General features: G+C 40.3%; 1 protein-coding gene across 2 annotated transcripts in view; it reads left to right on the forward strand.

The window, feature by feature from the left end:
- Positions 1-18,294, forward strand: part of epha8 (eph receptor A8) — a 94,924-nt gene extending 76,630 nt beyond the window's left edge. Inside the window, exons 9-21 of one of the 2 annotated variants that reach the window (XM_026344592.1) lie at positions 82-206; positions 1,690-1,852; positions 4,444-4,576; positions 7,478-7,545; positions 7,866-7,991; positions 8,551-8,736; positions 9,528-9,589; positions 12,803-13,030; positions 15,728-15,877; positions 15,963-16,153; positions 16,613-16,615; positions 17,092-17,250; positions 17,801-18,294. In XM_026344592.1, the coding sequence (XP_026200377.1) occupies positions 82-206; positions 1,690-1,852; positions 4,444-4,576; positions 7,478-7,545; positions 7,866-7,991; positions 8,551-8,736; positions 9,528-9,589; positions 12,803-13,030; positions 15,728-15,877; positions 15,963-16,153; positions 16,613-16,615; positions 17,092-17,250; positions 17,801-17,915 (1,709 nt within the window). In that variant the 3' untranslated portion in view covers positions 17,916-18,294. The remainder of the gene's footprint in view (positions 1-81; positions 207-1,689; positions 1,853-4,443; positions 4,577-7,477; positions 7,546-7,865; positions 7,992-8,550; positions 8,737-9,527; positions 9,590-12,802; positions 13,031-15,727; positions 15,878-15,962; positions 16,154-16,612; positions 16,616-17,091; positions 17,251-17,800) is intronic. The other variant, XM_026344591.1, reaches the window with a different exon arrangement.
- The last annotated feature ends 305 nt before the right edge of the window (positions 18,295-18,599 follow it).

Consider the following 18,599-nt stretch of genomic DNA (forward strand, 5'->3'; position numbering starts at 1 on the left):
ATTACATTAGTATGTGTGGCGGTCACCGAGGAGCAACACGTTGAACTAACACAGCATCAATCTTTCCTGTTTCTTGTGCAGCTCCCTCTGAAGTGTTAGCAATTCGCCAAGAGAACACCAGTCAGAACAGCGTGACTCTGCTGTGGCATGAACCCCGCCAGCCCAACGGAGTGATTCTGGAGTACGACATCAAATACTATGAAAAGGTACATATCTAACTAATTGCATCGATATCTGCACTCACAGATGCAAAAAGAAATCCTGTTAATTGTCTTAAGGTTAACAGAGTCTGTTTGTTTTCCAAAAACTGAAAACATGAAACTACTCAGGAAGCTTATGAGGAGAAGAAGTGACACAGTCCTCTTCATACCTGGAGAACATAAGCTCATTGTCTTCAAAGGGCCGCAAATAAGCTGAGCCAAGATATTGTGAATGCAGAGGCGTGGCGTGGCGGTTGGATAACTTAATCCAAGAAAATGATCCTGCTGGCAGCTTGGCTAATTGAAAGGAAATAGGGGTCGAGAGAGGGAGAGAAGGAAAGAGGATGAGATGGCGTCAATTCCTGCACAGTGAAAGTGACAGTGACAGCAAGCGGCTGGCGAGTGCGTAAGCCTCACGACAAGCTAATTGCTGCGCGTGCGCATGCGTGTGTGGGTGTGTGGATGGTCTGTGTGTGTTTTGATAGAAATCAGCTAATTGCAGAGGGAGCAGCCTTGCAGCTGGCAGTCTCATAACCAAACAAGCAAGATGGTGAAGGATTAGCTCGTCTCTTGCGCTGGTGTCCTAATCTGGCCTCGCTCTGGGGGTGGAGGGGGGTTGTTTGGGGGCGAGATGCCCGCTGGGAGTTTGAAGTGGACAAGTCAGCAATTTGCTTCCTTAAGTTTTCTGTAGGACTGTATTAAACAATGAGTCATAGCAAGGGTGGCGTCTGCTGCTACAGCACACTAGCTGAGGGTGATAATGAAGACAAAAAAGGCTGTTATTTCTGCACCCAGCACTTCTTCAAACTGTAATTAGGCTCTTATACTTTCTAAGGACACATGAATGATTTACTCATTGTGCTGTTTGGATGCACCTTGCACCTCCTGTTATTACCTCCTTTTTTATCTCCGCATTTGCAAAGTATCTCTGAATTAACTTTGTGAAGTTGCTCTGGGAGGCTGCTGTGGGTTGTAGCCACGAGGATGATGATGATAATGATGAATTTAATTGCTAATCAAGCCTTCCAAAAAGAGAGCACAGTCATTCAAAACATCAAATGCATGCATATGTACATAAAAAAAGGTAGGTAAGCATAATAAGTTCGACAATGTGCAGGGATTTGAAAGGAAACAAAAATGAGACAAACATTTTTCAAAGGACTTGTCATTTTTCTGTCTGGCAGAAGAAGATCAAAAGATATCTGAGGTAATTACCTGCCAATTACATCTGACTGGTAGATAAAGTCAGATTTGTTTATAATAACAATAGGCTTGGGCAAATCGACCTCCATGAGTTTAAAACATTTAAAAAAGATTAAAACACTGTTAAGAACAGCTTAGAAATATCCTGTTTTTGAAATAATATCTGCAACGTGTCGATGTAGAATAGCATTGCTTGTTTTCAGGGTGACAAACAGTGAGCTTATAAGCTGAATGGCGTGTCCGTTTCCTGAAAACCTAAGTTTAAATGTGGCTATTTGTCTTAAAGGATCATGAAGAGCTAAGTTACTCCACTCTGAAGTCTAAGAACACCAGCGCCCGAGTGTCAGGGTTGAAGCCGGGCACCAAGTATATCTTCCAGGTCCGAGCCAGAACATCCGCCGGCTGCGGACGTTTCAGCCAGAATGTGGAGATTCAGACTGGGAAAGCAGGTTTGTATGTATGTCTGCTGTAAGAAACAGAAAAACAGAAAGATGGTAACACTGAATCATTTCTCCAATCCTCCTGCATGCCCTGAGCCACAGGAATGGTTGTGTGATGTTTAACACAGTGAAAATGGGTCCACCAGAGAAACAGTTTGTTTTATTAAAAGACTTGGCACAGAAAACGTCTCAAAGCCAGGCCAGACTGCACAGCATGGTCCAGGGTTAAAGAGGTTTGGGTGTCAGCAAGGCCGATAACTGCCTCAGTCCATCCCTCCATTTCATTGATCTACGCTTTGTTAGAGGGTCACCCCTGTCAGCAGAACTGCAGCCTATCCCAGCTTCAAACAGCTGCACACAGTGCTTAGACGTCTTCATGAGTCTGCCCACCTGAGGCAAGTACAACAGTGAAAGTTACTATAAAAACCTTTTATTAGAATATTTTTCTTTCCTAATAGGAGTTTTGTCAGATAATGTGCAGAGCAGGCTCCAGGTCTGCAGCCTCCTGCCTGGTTGGTGTCCCAGTGCTGATTCACTACTAACAGTCTCCCTTCGTTCTGCTGCTCACTGGGCCCCTGACTCTTCCTCCTCTTGATACTGATTCATTTTCAGACTCTGAAAACAAGAGGACTGCACACATCCCACTAGGCCTCATGCTGAGTAATCAATAAGTCCCAAAGTTTATGAAAAACACACTGAGTGGACTTTTTCCCAGACAGAGTTGGGTGTGTTACTTCTGTTGCAAACAGCGCTGTGTTTCCTCAGTGCTGTGTTGTACCCAGGCCTGTGGGACACAGAACAACAACCTGCTTTGAGTGCAGCCTGATAATCACACTGAATTGCTGTGTTGTTTCATGTTAGTGTTCACGCTCCCACTGAATTGTGTGGAAGCAGGGACAATATAATATCAGCAGCTAGTCAGTATCTGCCCCATCACCCCGTCACTTTCAGCTGACACAAGCAGTTGCTCGAGCACCTAACTCAATATTTGTCATGTCTGTTTAAGACATATGCAGATTTGAGACAACTTACAACACCTTGTAAGTTTGTCCCTGCTGCCACACTGCACAGTGCTGATTCTTCAAAATCTTGGACTACATTCAGTGCCATACTGTTTTCACATATTGCCATTTACATTTCTTTCCTAAAATATGTACGGTACACATTTATGCCAATCAGCCACAATGTTAACACCACTTCTTTATTATTATTATCATTATGGACCCCCATGGGAAATTGTTGTTAGCCAGCTGCTTGTACATGATATTACCACTTTTTCAGTGTCATATCCAAGGACACATGGCATGTGGCCAGGAGGAACTAGAATGCGAATCACCTCACGCTAGCTGTGCAGTTTTGCTGGGTGTAAGTTTATTTTAGCTGTGATAAAATGAACTTTTCTTTATGGAAGATAGATACTCACCCACCTTCCACACACTTCCTTCTTGCTTTTCTACATGAAGGGCTGTATCTCTGGCGTCATCAGTGTGTCTGTGCATGAGAAGCATGAGAACTGTAACTGTGTTGCTTCTTTGGCAGCTTTCTCTCACTGTCCAGAGACATCTAAGTTGTCCAGAGGTGTGAATGGTTGTCGATACATTGTGTAACTGTGATAGACTGGCGTCCTGTCCATTGTGAAGCCCACTTCTCTCCCAGTAACAGCTGTTTCTCTTTAGACATGTGGTTAAGACAATGGCTAGATGGGTTCTTGCTCTGAAACCCACTATTCTTGGCCCTGCAAACAAAATTCTGATCATTTGGCATCTTTGTTAGTTATTTGTTTGTTAGGCAACTGTTTTGAACACCAGAACTAAAGGTCAGTCATTGATAAAATTAGTGACATGCCAGTGATGGTGGCAGGATGTCATACAGGAGATGTGAAGGCTAATTTAACTTTTTTTTTTTTATTTCAGTTGATTTGTTTGACTTGTATATGTTGTTCAGTCAAATCTAACAAACAAAGCTGTTTTTTCATGCTGTTGCTACTGTTGTTGCCATCATGTTTAGAAGTATACGCATCCCAATAGTACTGTAGTATCTGTCGTCGCTCCCGTTAGGCTAAAGTATGAGTTGGCTCTTAGGCCAAATATTGAGCAAATCTAGTCCGTGTTTTAGATTTTGAGTTTCTTAAAATACCTCCTCACGCTGGAGGAAACTTGGAGCAAGTGAAACCAGGTCTTTGCAGTGCTGGACCTCTTGGGCACTGTAATAGTTTTAGGTGTACAAAGTTATGTTTGACAGTGTGTTTATCAATGTGAAAACACTACGTTTCCTGTCTTGCTGTCATACAGCACATCATACTATCTGTATGGTTATAATAGAGTATTAGAAAGTGGAGGCTTATTTGCCTGTAAGTCTGGGACAACATTAGCTCAATATTTCCTGCCTGTAATGACATGGGCAAACTTTCTAAATGCAGACAGGAGGTAATTAGAAAATGCTGAGCTATTTAATGAAGCTCCAAGTTCTTGTTTAACCGAGAACGCTCGACTGTACCTGCCGCCTGTCTTTCCCAGTGTGTGTGTGGGTGTGTTAGTGGAAATTTCAACCTTTCAGCTGTCAGTTTCCTCAGCTAACACAGTTTGTGTTTGTGTTCGCAGCTCCCATGCGCTACAACACTATGACCATTATCTGGATCTGCATGGCCCTGGTGTCCGGCCTGGTGACCTTTCTGGCCATCATCATCTGCAGGAAACGGCAAGGCTACACTTTACCACACTACCCATCGCTGCTGTGTGTGGAACACTTTCTTACACTACTCTACCGTGCCTCTCTTTGTGTATTGTTGCTTGTGATAAAAACCCTGTACTCCTCCCTGCTTATGCCACATAATGTAAAGTGAAAGTAACCTTTTCCATCAGTAATAAGGTAAATTAATGAAGAGCAGTTCTGAAAACTTTAGCGACTCTCATTTGCTCAACCCTCTCTGTCTTCTCACTCTTGTTTTTCCTGAACTTGTAATTTTCACCTCATAGTGGATTTAATTATGTATGTTGATTCATGTCCAGTAACTTGCAAGCCAAACATTCTCACTTATCCCATCAGCCCCCCAATTTCCTCTCTTTTGATGTCTTCAACTTACATCTTTTTTAATTCTGCACCGAATAATTAATTTGATTGCACTTAATTAATTCATCACTCAAGACATGTTAAGTTTTTCATTTCTACTTGAGGAGAAAAATTTGGAATATTTAATGTTGTTATCCAGGCAAAATCATGTTGTCGTGACAGCAAAGTCTAGTGTGTTTAATGCCACTGAGATGGAGGATTTTAAAGAAATCTTTAACGTTAGATGATAAAATTTAAAAGGTTCCTAAGAAGTGCACAGATGAACCTCTGGTTTACCTGCTGTTCAACTGATGAGAAAATGTCCTCAGGAGAGAAAGAACCAGGGACAGTTTGACTGTTTACACAGGAGGTAAAGCTGAAAGCTAAATGAAAGGTCGATCACTTCAAATGCTGCCCTGTTACAGTATACTGACTAAATGAGATTTTAATCTTTATGAATACCTAGGTCAGTACTTTGGCTAATGCCAGTGCTACTGCCATCACTCTAGATGGTGCATAGATGGTTTTAATGTCTCCAGCTCATCACTTTATCAAAATGTTTGCCAGAAAAATATGGTAGTTTGGTTTTTAGCAGTTCTTCTGTCACATAAAGCTTTTGGTTTTTACTTTATTGTTAGCACTAGCTTTCTGTCTGTGGTAATTGAAGGACTGTCAGTGTGAACAGGATAATAATATACAGACAAATAAAAAACACCCTTCAGATCTGATTTTGAAACAGACAGTGAGAGTGTTTTAGCGTATTAGTACATAAATGAAGATTAATAACAATGGTTACTAGATATTTCTACTTTATTTGAGTATTTGTATTTTCTGCTACTTCATACTTCAACTTCACAACATTTCTTCATTTGATAAATGTAGTTTAGGTTATTTTTCAGAATCAGTTCAGTAATACACAATACAGTAAGATGATCAGACTTAACTGCTGGTGTGACATTCTTGGTGTAACATTAATATGGATCCCACTACATTATCCAGCAGAATGTGAAGTATGTGATTGAAATAGTAATTATTAGATTCAAAACAAATGTCATGTACTGTATGCCATTATTAAATTAAACATGTATAAGAAAACTTAATAATAGAACAGAAAACATTTTAGCTAATTTTCCAACAAAGTCAACTTCAATAGCTTAATTGCCTCTATGTCCATCACTTTTTAGTGCCACCAGCAAACGTAAGAGTTTGCAACAAAGACGTATATGATGACGTATAAAACATATAAGATGCCCCATCAGTGCCCTGTCGTCATAGTGGATCAGGCCTCTGTCTTGTACTGAGCAGTTGATGTAAAAGAAAACAGGCTTTTGTGCTGGTTTAGATGCTCTAATGAAGGAAATGGCAGTAACAAGCACTCAGGTATATTATTTCACAGATAAAAAGTTCTCTTACAATATGCCACTCACTGAATTTGATAGTGTTAAAATAAGTCGAGGTAGAAGATTTAGACAGAACTGAAACAGACTGCACATATATATAGATATAGATATAGATATAGATATAGATAAGATATAGATTATAGAGTAGATATATTGCATTAAAAGAGGTTTCTGTCAAATACTAGCAGCAATTGGGAATCTTATATCTCTGCTCTCTATATATATCTATATCTATATCTATATCTAAATCTAAATCTATATCTATATCTATATATATCTATATATATAGATATATATATATATATAGATATAGATATAGATATATCTATATCTATATCTATATCTATATATATCTATATATATCTATATCTATATCTATATCTATATCTAATCAAATCAATGTTTTTTCAAATTTAACAACTTTTCCTGTATCATAAATCAGCTGTAAGAGAGGGGTATGAAGGTTTTATTTGTGAATAAAATAAAATCCACAACATATCCCACCAACATACCCATAAATGCATTAAGAGGTCTGCTCAATAGCGAGCAGCAAATTGAAACTTCAGACGTTTGCTAATCATTGTCACATTGTGCCATCGCTAACTGTTTATCTCTAAAATGGGAAGCAGTGTACTGTACACTACTTTTTCTTTTCCACTGTGGAAGGGAAAAGTACCTTTGACAGCACTATGTAGCGGACAGGTTTACAGACTCAATATTCACCACTATATTCTGTAGTGCACAATATAGTAAATAGGATGAGTGATTTCAGACACAGCCTATGTTTAGTTGCTCCCCAAGAACCATTCTGATGTTGTTTTCTCTGTGGCGCGTTTCATATCTGGTTGTGTTTCTCATCAAATTTTATTTCTTTTTTCTAAATGTTGAGCCCATGATTTTGTCCATTTGCATGTAACAGCGCATTGAGCTCTTTCCTTCTCCTTCTTCTAGCCAGTGAAAAAAAACAGGGAGAACAGGTTGACTGGTTGTCCATGATGAAATCACAGTAGTAATAATTCCTTATTACCAATTATTGATTTATTAAGTCATAGTTGGATAGTACAGAAGGTTCACTCTTGTCCTGTTCATCCAGCTGTATGTTTATGTGTGTTTGTGTGTGTGTGTGTGTGTGTGTGTGCGTTTTTGGATGACTGCCTTTGTGTGTGCGTGTATGTTGTTTGTACAGACACTGTGGCTACAGCAAAGCCTTCCAGGACTCTGATGAGGAGAAGATGCATTACCAGAACGGTCACGGTATGTTTGTCCCATTCCTCAATTATTACCAGTAATAGATTAGATCGCATTACTTGAAGAGGTCGCATTTTCATCCCTGTGTAATAAAGTTCATTCTTAGAGCAAACAATTTTCATCACGCTCGGAGTGATTACATAGCACACCCAGGCCTTATTCCCTGCGTGCTGTTTATCCTCTCCCTCTCTGTGTCTGCGCCTTTCTCCGAGTCATTTCTTCCCTTTCATCAGGTTTTCCCTCCACACACCCGGTGACAGGGGCTCAGATGTGATGTTGCTCTCATTCTCCGATATGTGACCAAATGCTAATGTTGTTTATCTTAGTGTCATTCCCCGACGCAAGGTTCTATATCGACCCACACACGTACGAGGACCCCTGCCAGGCGGTCCATGAGTTTGCCCGAGAAATTGAAGCTTCCAGGATCAAAATAGAGAAAATCATTGGTTCAGGTAAAACCACGAACTTGTGTCTCTCTCTCCCTCACTCTGTCTTACACAGACACAAAGCCACACACACACTTACAAACACACACGCAGAGTGAGAATCGCTGGCTGAGCTAACTTAAAATCATTGGCCGGTGTAAAGGCTGTGGTGTGCAGCAGAGAGGAGGATGGCAGAGCGGAATCAGAGCGTTGCGTGGGGCTGTCAATCAAAGCTCCTCAGACAGCCAGGGAATACTAACACTGTGTCAGCTCCACAATACGCTGTGCTACACCACACCTGCAAACATAAGACATTTAATTTGTAGAATTGTGGGAGACAAATAACAGCCAGTACACTTAAAGTTTCTCCTCTGAAGGTAGGAATTAGTGAGAAAATTAAATCTGGTTTACACAGATATATGTAGGCAAAGATGCTATAAGTGAGTCCAACCCAGCAAACAAACTTCTTTCATTAACAACCTAAATGTACAAGGGCATAGGGGTGCAGCTCAGCACAGCGCATGTTCAGTACATGCAAAGGTGGATAATTGCAAAGTGCTGATTTGGCCTTCCCTCTTGTGTTCAGGGGAGTTTGGGGAGGTCTGTTACGGACGTATGAGGCTCCCGGGGAAAAGGGACATCCCAGTTGCCTTGAAGACTCTGAAAGCAGGATACACAGAGAAGCAGAAGAGGGACTTCTTGGCCGAGGCATCGATCATGGCACAGTTTGACCATCCCAACGTCATCCGTCTGGAGGGAGTGGTGACCCAGAGTATGTCCAATGAATTATCTGTGTACATGTTTTATTAAGGTTGCTTGTTAGAACAGAACATCTGGAATGTTCCACTTTTTTGGGAAGCTGCATATTTACATACTCACCAATCAATAAAACCTTCATTTGTCAGGAAAAGCATAAAGTATGATTAAAGGGGGACTACATACTGTAAAATATACAGGGTTTGTCTACATGTACGTAGATGTGCGCTGTTGATGTAAATCTCTAAGCTGGGGCGCCTTTTACTGTATTTTGTTAAAGAAAATCCACAGTTCTTTTGAGGTGACCCTGTTGAAAGCAGAAAAGAGAGAGGGGAGAAAGGCTTCTATCTATATAGGATCTATATAGTATATAATATATACTATATAGTATCTCTACACTTACAGTGGAAAAGCAAAGAAAATGAAGCTATCATTTTCTTACATGAAGCTATATTGTATTTATTTGCTTTACAGTACCTCCCTCTAAAAGGTAAAGAGAAGTAAAAGAGTAAAATAATCTCTACTGAGATTGTTATATTTGTCATAATTACAATACATCAACTTTGATGTACAATTATATGATGTGACAAATATGATCAGCTTCCAGAGGTTAGTGTGGCTGCACGTACTGTATGCTGGCATGGTTTAGTTTATGAGGATGATGGGAAAGTCTTTAGCAGGTAGTTCAGTCATTTATCCTCTGGGAATCAAGGATGTCTCTGCAGAAGTGGCATCTCAATCCACTTCTCCCACAAGCATGGTTAAAACCAAAGCATCATCACTTGCTGTTTTTGTTTGTTTCTCCAGGCAAACCAGTGATGATCATCACAGAGTACATGGAGAACGGCTCTCTGGACTCTTTCCTCAGGGTTGGTGTATTTAACCAGTAGACGTTCTATGTGTCAATCTTTTGTACTGATGTTTTGTTTGTTTGGACAACACTGTGTTTTTCTTTGAGTTCAGTTCTTGAGAGATGAACTCCTGCTCATTGCAGGTAACACTGGTTTGTTGTATCAACTTTGCAGCAACTTTAAAGAAAGTTCTGATTTAAGCTTCTATTAATTCAGAGGATTTCCAACTTGTTTCCAAAATGAGTTTTTTCTCAGCACATTGAGGAGAATACAGTGGTGCTTGAAAGTTTGTGAACCCTTAGAATTTTATCTGTTCCTACATAATACTGACAGTATTCCCCACACAAGACCTGAAATGACACATTTGGCATAGATGAAAGAAAATGCAAAGGGAAAGTTGCAAAGGGAAAGCATCGCATTTTGGCTTCCAGGAGTTACCCTGAAGAACAGGGTCCATTGTGAAGCAGACACAATCTGCTTCACAATGGACTGATAAGTCCATAATAACTTTTTAATGGTGACCATCAGGAACCCTTATTACTGTAATTTCTTCAGAAATTTCATTTGATCAGTCTGTGACACTTCTACAAACCTGTGTTATCAAGAACAGACTTTGATAGTAAAGGTACAGTTTCCCTTTTTATATAAGACAGGACTCACAACTGATTGTCATGTCATTGATGGAAACACCTGTCGGTAACTTACAGTATGCTTTGAATCAATTGATAATCATGGAGGCTCACATACTTTTTCTACACACAAATATTGGATCATATATAAATAAATAGATAACCCTAGTTCTAGAAAACATACCAAATGTTTAAACAGAGGAAATGTACCGTTTGAAGAAAAAATAAAGTAAATTGTGATAAAATGATGGAAGCAACACGTCTCAAGATCGCTGGGACAGGGACAAGTAGGCTAAAAACATAAGCAGCAACAGGTCAGTAACATAACTGGGTGTAGGAAGAACATCTTAGGGAGTCAAGAGTCTCTCTGAAGTAAAGTTGGGGAGAGATGGAACTGCAAGGGCTCAGATATACTTATCACTGAACAAAGTTCACCGTGCCATTCAAAAATGCAAGTTAAAGATCTACCATGCAAAGAAGAAGCCATATTAACAGCATCCAGATCCGGAAACTGCAGTCTTATCTGAATCAAAGCTCATTCAATATGGTGTGGCAAAGTAGAAAACTGTGTACACTCTGTGTGCCCAAACAAATTGAATTGTCACACTATTTTTGGAAACAATGGGCACCATGTTTTCTGGACTCATGAGGAGAAAGACCCTCTGGCTTTTTGTCAGTCCTGAAGGTCAGAAACCTGCACCTCTAATAGTATCTTGGTGCATTAGAGCCAATGGAGTGAGCAGCTTGCGCATCTGGAAAGTCACCATCAATACTGAAAGACATATCCAGATCAGGTCTTTTACAGGGAAGACCTTGCATATTTTAGCAAGACAATGTTAAACCACACACTGCATCTAGTATGCAACAGCATAGCTTCAGAGTAGAGGAGTCCGGCTGCTGAACTGGTCCGCCTACAGTCCAGACCTTTCTGTATCCACACAATGGTGATGAGCGAGCAACATATGGAGCATCTTGAGGCACAGAATACGGCAAATAGGACCCACGGCTGTTGAGCACTTAGAATCTTAAATCAGGCAAGAATGGGACAATAAATGTCCAGCAACTGTTCTCCTCGCTTCCTAGAAGTTTACACTGTGGTAAACATGCCCTGTTCCAACCTTATTGAGATGTGTTGCTGCCATTCATTTCAAAGTTAAAATTACATTGTCTTTCTTTCTTTTCAACATTTGATATGATTCCTACAGCATGTTCAACTGTGAATAAAATATGGGTTTATGTAATTTGCAGATCATCACATTCTGATGCACACACACTCAGTTTGGGATCACTTAGATTTCAGATTTTATTGTTTTCCAAGGAAACACACATGAAATTTGTCTTTATGGGAAATATAGGAAAAGAACAGGACATGCTGACATTGTCAGAGTTTGAAATAATCATTTTGATGGAAAATGATGACAGTTCTTCAAGCTTTGCCTTCATCAAAATAAATAAATAAATAACACGTTTTGCAGCAATTCCAGTGTCGTAGACCTTCCAGCTCTCAATTTGATCACTTTCCTTCCTCAAGATTCCTTCCACTTTGTACAAATCTCCTATTTAACCAAAGTTTTAAGTACTGTTCTAGGAACTGTTCATTTATTCTGCATCTCACAAATGTTCTTCTGTTTGATCCAGAGGCCTCAAACTTGGACTTATCTGTAGACAACACCTTCTTCAAGTCTTCTAGTGTCCAATGTCTGTGCCTTTTGCCCATCTACAGTGTTTTGTTTATATTGGCCAGTCTGGGATACAGACAACAGTAGACAAACGGGCCTCTAATGAATCTTCTTTCTTTTAGCCCATTGGTACCTATTGGAACTGCTGATGTTCAGACACTAAACTAACCTACAGATTGCCATGCTCCCTTGTTTGCTCCATTAGTATTATAAAATGATTCATTTGAATTAGGGAGATTGATGCAGACTAATAATAGGCCTATATGCAAAAATCTAGCTCATTCTTTAAAAACCATCTTATTAATTTTAGTTATTAGTGAAATTGATAAAATTGTTTGTGAATTGATTGAAAATGTGCTTTTCTTTGGAAAACAAAGAAATTTACAAGTGACATCAAACTTTTGAGCGGTAGTGGAGATTTTTTTTTGGAGCATCCCAACTTTGTAGTTGTAGTTTTGTTTCTTTAACTGGTTCATTATGTTTTAGGTCCTATTCATGCAGGGTTCACAAACTTTCAGAGGCCATTGTGGAATAATTCAACATGTGTGATAATGTAAAAATGGCTACACATATATCCTGCTTTGTATTGGAGTGCTGCTGTCAGGAGAACTTTAGCAGGTTATAGCATCATGTGGAAGTTTTCTCTAATAAGCTGTGTTACAGGTTGCTCTATCATTGTATTCTATCGACAATGTCAAACAGCTTCAGTATTTGCGTATATGAAAATACTGCAGATTATTACTTAAAAGCAAATCCCTGTCATGTTTTATCTTTACTCTCTTCTCTATCTTGATTAAAATCTCTTCCATTATCACTCTCTTCATCTTCCTTTGCTGCTATACCATCAAATTTTTATCTGCTGTTTAAACTCCGCCTCTTCCTTCCTGATCTTTCTTTCTCTTTTCTTATCTGCCCTCCTGTAGAGACACGATGGCCAGTTTACCATCATCCAGCTGGTGGGGTTGCTGCGCGGCATAGCAGCTGGTATGACCTATCTGTCTGACCTGGGCTACATCCACAGAGACCTGGCTGCTCGAAACATCCTGGTCAACAGCAACCTGGTGTGTAAGGTGTCTGACTTCGGCCTGTCCCGAGTACTGGAGGACGACCCCGACGCTGCATACACCACCAGTGTGAGTTTTCACATTGAGGCAAGCATTAATGGAGCAACACACACACACACTCAGACATATCCACTGTTCCATAAAATAAAAGTTCAGTCTGTCTCACAAAAGACAGTGGAAATAGCAAACTTGTAAGGCTCAGATGCTGAGATATCCTCTATTATAGCCCAGAGTGTGGGTGAAGCTCCAAAAACCTTCATTTTACATTTCCCAGAATGCAACAAAAGCAACTAATAATATGCTTAAGATGCTCTGAGCATCTGCTCTGTCTTCCTGGAACTAAATTGAATAGCCAAATTTAAAGCTGTAGCTGTAACCTCTTAGGACCTGGCGTACACATGCATGTACATCACATTTGGGTTCTTGTGCGTGCAAGCTGATCACAACTGTTACACAGCCTTTGACAAATAGGTGTGTAAAGAAAAGAGCATGGCTAGTTTTTAATGCAAAATGTTTTGAATGTGTTATAATTTGTTGTTGAAGGCATATGATGTCTTCCTGAAACTTCCTGAAACTTTCTAGACTTATCAGGTTTCAATAAGCCCAAATAGCAAAGAGAACTAAAAAATCGAGTCGTGATGTTAATGACCAACATACAGAATTCAATATAGAGCCAATATTAGTAATAACTAATCTGATTTGTGCATCACTAGTAAAAACTCACAATGCCACTAGTTGTTTGTTTACTTTACCCAAAAACAACTGGGTGTAGATTGGCCAACAGGAACACTTGCACACGCTGAGAAGCTCATAACAGAGTGGGATATGATATAATCTTGTATCAGTGGAGCCCCAGAATAAAATATAAACCCTAAAGATTACCACAAGAAATTGCACATGAGAGGATCCTAAAAAAACACAAAAATACAGTTATCAGATCATTTTGTTTGGGCAAATACACACTGTCACACAAGATATATCTTATATTCCCACTGAGATCTGGCCAAGAAAGTCATATCAAGACAGACATAAAGGTTAGAGACAGATGCAGCTATACAAATGCAACATAAATACAGTCAAAGCCATGTGAAAGCGAGAGCAAAGTAAAACCATTTTTAACTGCTCCAGCAGAGAACAGTCCGATATTAAAGCTGCAGTTTAATGGGAACAAATACAATAAGTCTTAACATAAAAATAAAAATGTACAGGCTGCTCCTTCCAGATTCTGATGCTATCAGCTCCTGGCACACAGATGGAAATCAGAGTTTGTCATACTTGTCTGTTAAAGCACAGCCATCAGATTACAACAAGCAAGGTGATTATGTGCAGCATCACTCAGAGACATTCTGAAGGGGAAAGGATCGTAGATTGCGATATTAGACAGACAATATAATGTCATTACAGCACAGCTCGAATTAATCACTGATAGTGGCTGAAGATTAATACAGTTCCCAAAAGTGAATAAAGCTGCTTATTGTATGAAATCAAAGTCACATTGAAGAACCTGAAAATGTTGACATCATATGGGTTAAGGTTAGCAAGTTCCACTGCATTTTTTAATGTTCAGCAGGACATCAAGTGTATGTTATGAGAGGAATTTTGAAAGTAACCTTCAAATGTTTAAAGTCACCCACACGGGAGCAGTTTGTTTGTTAAAGGAGTGATGCATCCATTTGTCAACCTAATTAAGTGTCAGTTTTATATCAAGAATAATGTAAGTAGTCCACATACTTGCAAACACTTGCAAGTCTATTCTTGTCCTGATTTCACATCCATACAGGCACTGTGTAGTCATTAATGTCATTTAACTTTCTGATTTCATTAACATTTACTCAGCAGGAGATAAAGTAGCCTAATGAAGTACATCTAGTACAGTACTTTGTATATTTTTAGTGAGTACTTGATTTATCTTGTACATTCGATGCTATCATTTTACCTGTTTCATTACATTTACTTTTGATTGCAGTATATGAACGTTTTACACAAAGTAGATGTTAAAACAATGTTAATAATATGGTTACAATACAACACACTCTGCATAATAAGAGTAGGTGCTAGAAAGGCTATATGAGTATTTATACCATTGTTTTTGCATTTTGCTGGTAATAGTAACTACATCTAATTTAGTATTTTTACATTGTGGTATAGTAAAGCCGCTTTTATCTACACATATGTGAATACTTCTTTCTCCATTGCATTTAGAGGACAATTGTAGAAATACACAACTCAATTTTGAAATGAGTGAGTTTCTGAATACCTCCGCCTGTACTGGAGCAGTTGTAGTTAAGTGAGTACTTACTGTAGCTGGCTTTTTCCCCATGTTGATCAAAGGTGCCCCCACACCGCTAATAAAGCCTCTGGGGCCTTTATCACTTTCTTCCTATTACTGTTGCTGCAGTAATATAAACGCTCAGAATTTTCAACATTTTATTCATTTCGCACAACAAACACTTGCTTGCAAATATTATACATTGTCACATTTCAGTTTGTAGTGTGGTTGGACTATGTGTATCTGCCATTTTCTGGGAACAAATGCAACACAATTAAAAATAATAACATTATTTCTACACCTAAATAGCTCTTTACTGGACTGCTGTAATGGTACATTTTTAAGTTTGAACCCGTGCCCCTGCATGTCCATGTCTGGGTCTGTGAACTCAGCTACAAGGCGTTTTGGTGGTTTTTCCATAGGATAAGTTACTAATGAGAAAGTTATTTCCTACATCTGTGTAGCAAATAAAGTTAAAGTCTGATAGATTCTGAACTTCCGTATGTTCCTGACAGGGTGGGAAAATCCCAATCCGCTGGACCGCCCCAGAGGCCATCGCATATAGGAAGTTCTCCTCGTCCAGTGATGTGTGGAGCTACGGCGTGGTCATGTGGGAGGTGATGTCCTATGGAGAGCGTCCATACTGGAACCTTACCAACAGAGATGTGAGCGTGGTTTGTTGACCATAACTAATCTGTAGTGTATTTTTATAGCAGTCACAGTTGTCCATATTTTGCTGTATGTGTGCAGGTGATCAAATCTGTGGAAGAAGGCTACAGGCTTCCTGCTCCTATGGGCTGCCCTGCTGCTCTACACACACTCATGCTGGACTGCTGGCAGAAGGATCGCAACGAGAGGCCACGCTTTTGCCAGATAGTCACCGTTCTTGACAAGCTAATCCGCAACCCAGAGAACCTGAAGTCTATGGACACTCTCTGCAGGTGGGTGGGCCTCTGAATGGATCCATATTTAAAGGTAAGCTACATGGGTGCATTGTGACACATGCCCAGGAGTCTATTGATTTAATTTGGCCAGACAGTTCGCCAACATTTGGTCAAATATTGGTTCACGTGATTAGGGGATTAAGCTGCAAATCAAAGCAAGGCACAGTCTGCAAGGGGCTGAAAAATGATCTCCACGACAATATATGGTGACAAACTGTTGAGCTACTAAGTAACTGTCCTGGTGTGGGAGGCAAAGTAAATCCAATTTCATCCTGCTGCAATCAAACACGAGCGCAGTGGGATAAAGTTGCAGCCTAAAGTTTCCCTCAAAGTTATCTGGCAGATGAAGCAAGCGGTTGCATTCATTTTCCAATACGCTGTTGTTTGATAGACGCGCTGTGTGTTAAGTAAAAGCCTTGCTGTGATATTGACATTGATCCATGGTGAAAGTGGGAGCAGGTTTAAGAGGACACCAGGACAAAAGCTGGACCTCTGCAAATTGCTCAGTTTAGATCCTAGGTCCAACGGAGTCAGTGGTGCATGGCACTGTGCATCTGTGACTGTGTGTGTGTGTGTGTGTGTGTGCATGTGTGTGTTTGTGTGTGTGTATGAGGGGAGGGAAATGGAAGGTAGAGGAAGATGCACAGGAGAAGCAGGAGTGTTAAGGATTTCTCCCCTGTATTAATCTACCCAAAGCAGCTATTCTGAATCCACAGCCACCACTTCGTCTCTATCATTTTAAGTGCTATTGATTTCCTGCCTCAGTTACTAGCGCATTTCAAAGCCCCTTTTCCCCCAGTCGCTCTCCCTCTTGCTCACTTTTTGACTCTTTTCTCATTTTCTCTCTCCCTCCAACTAATCTTTTTGTCTTCCCATTCATCTTTCTCCCTCTCTCTGGATATCTCTGACCATCTTTCTCCTTCTCTCGGCCGCAGTTTAAGCAGTCCTCCGCTGATGGAGAGAACTATCCCTGACTTCAGCAGCTGTAACTCAGTAGATGACTGGCTGGACACCATAAAGATGGGCCGCTACAAAGACCACTTTGCAGCAGGCGGGTACCACACTCTGGGACACGTCATAAGCATGAACCAAGGGTAAGCACTGACAGCTCAGAAGTGATGGTAAGCTGTTAGTTATAGGCAGCAGTTAGCTGCTCTGCTCCATGAGTTGATGTATGTAGATTAAACACCCTACAGAGCAGGGATTCACTGCACTCAGGGCTTAAGCTATTTGATTGACACATTGAAGTAAGTTTTAGCTTCAGCAAACTTGGATCATTGTAAAACTGCTCCATGTAAATCTGGGCAAAGAGGCAGAAATGTAAGTTTCATTGCTGTGATGTTTCTGCACTGCTCATTTGCTTCATTAATCACCACTTCCACAGTGTCTTTCACTGAGCGCACTCACTCACATCACACTGACCACATCTCCCTTATAATAAAGTAAATGACTTTGATAGTCTTGCAGCAGTCTTGCAGTTGTATATAGAGATTTGAAGGGTGAACAGATCATTCTTGGTTGAAGATGCAGATAGTTCAGGACTAAGTGGACAAATAAAGAGACCTCTAATGAGAGTCTGAAATAGCTTTAAAGGCAGTGTGTATAGCTTTTCATTCTGTTTTTGTATGTGTGTCTGTGATTTAGGGACATCCAGAGGCTTGGGGTGACACTCATGGGCCACCAGAAGAAGATCATGACCAGTGTCCAGCTAATGAGGGCGCAGGTCCTCAACAAGAGCGTGCCGTCGGTGCACGTATAACTCCACCACTGAGGTTTCTTCTGAGGTTGCTGAAATCTAGAAACTGAGGCTATTGTAAGGTCAGGAGGAACTCCATGGGAATGAGATGAGCAGATAAATGGGAGAAGAAGATGTCGAAGAACTTTACGAGACTTTCTCTTCAAGAGATAGAAGATCAAAACATGAAAGGTTTTAGCTATAGAGCAAGTGACTTCTTTGGGACAGGTGCGACCTTTCATTTTTTTCCTCCTATTTGACTACATTTTCTGAGTTTCAATGTCTTGTTTATAAATGGAAAGACTGCCTTAATTACCACAAATTATTTTAATTTTATTGTCTACAAGGAGAAGATAATTTATCAATCATGAATTTATCAGAGTAATATGATTTACTGAACCGGGCAATAGCAAGAATACATGGAGTGATGTAGTGGGTGGGGTGGGTCTGGGGGTGGGGGTTTCAAATGATCTGCTGACACTCCTGCAGTGAACACTTGAAGAGAATGAGGCCCAGAATGACGCTCGAGTCTGAAGAAGTGGAGACAAGTGAGATAGGGCTCACCCGAATTTCCAGATCGTCTCCGCAGCGGAGAAGACCTATTTCACCCCAGGCTATTAATACCAACAACAGGCACATTTCTCCGCCGTCCAACCTTGATGAATGACCCCAGGAGAGCCCTAGAGCCTTCTGTCCAGTTTGAAGCTG

This window comes from Anabas testudineus, chromosome 5, assembly GCF_900324465.2.
Source record: "Anabas testudineus chromosome 5, fAnaTes1.2, whole genome shotgun sequence".
NCBI classification, from domain to species: Eukaryota; Metazoa; Chordata; class Actinopteri; order Anabantiformes; family Anabantidae; genus Anabas; species Anabas testudineus.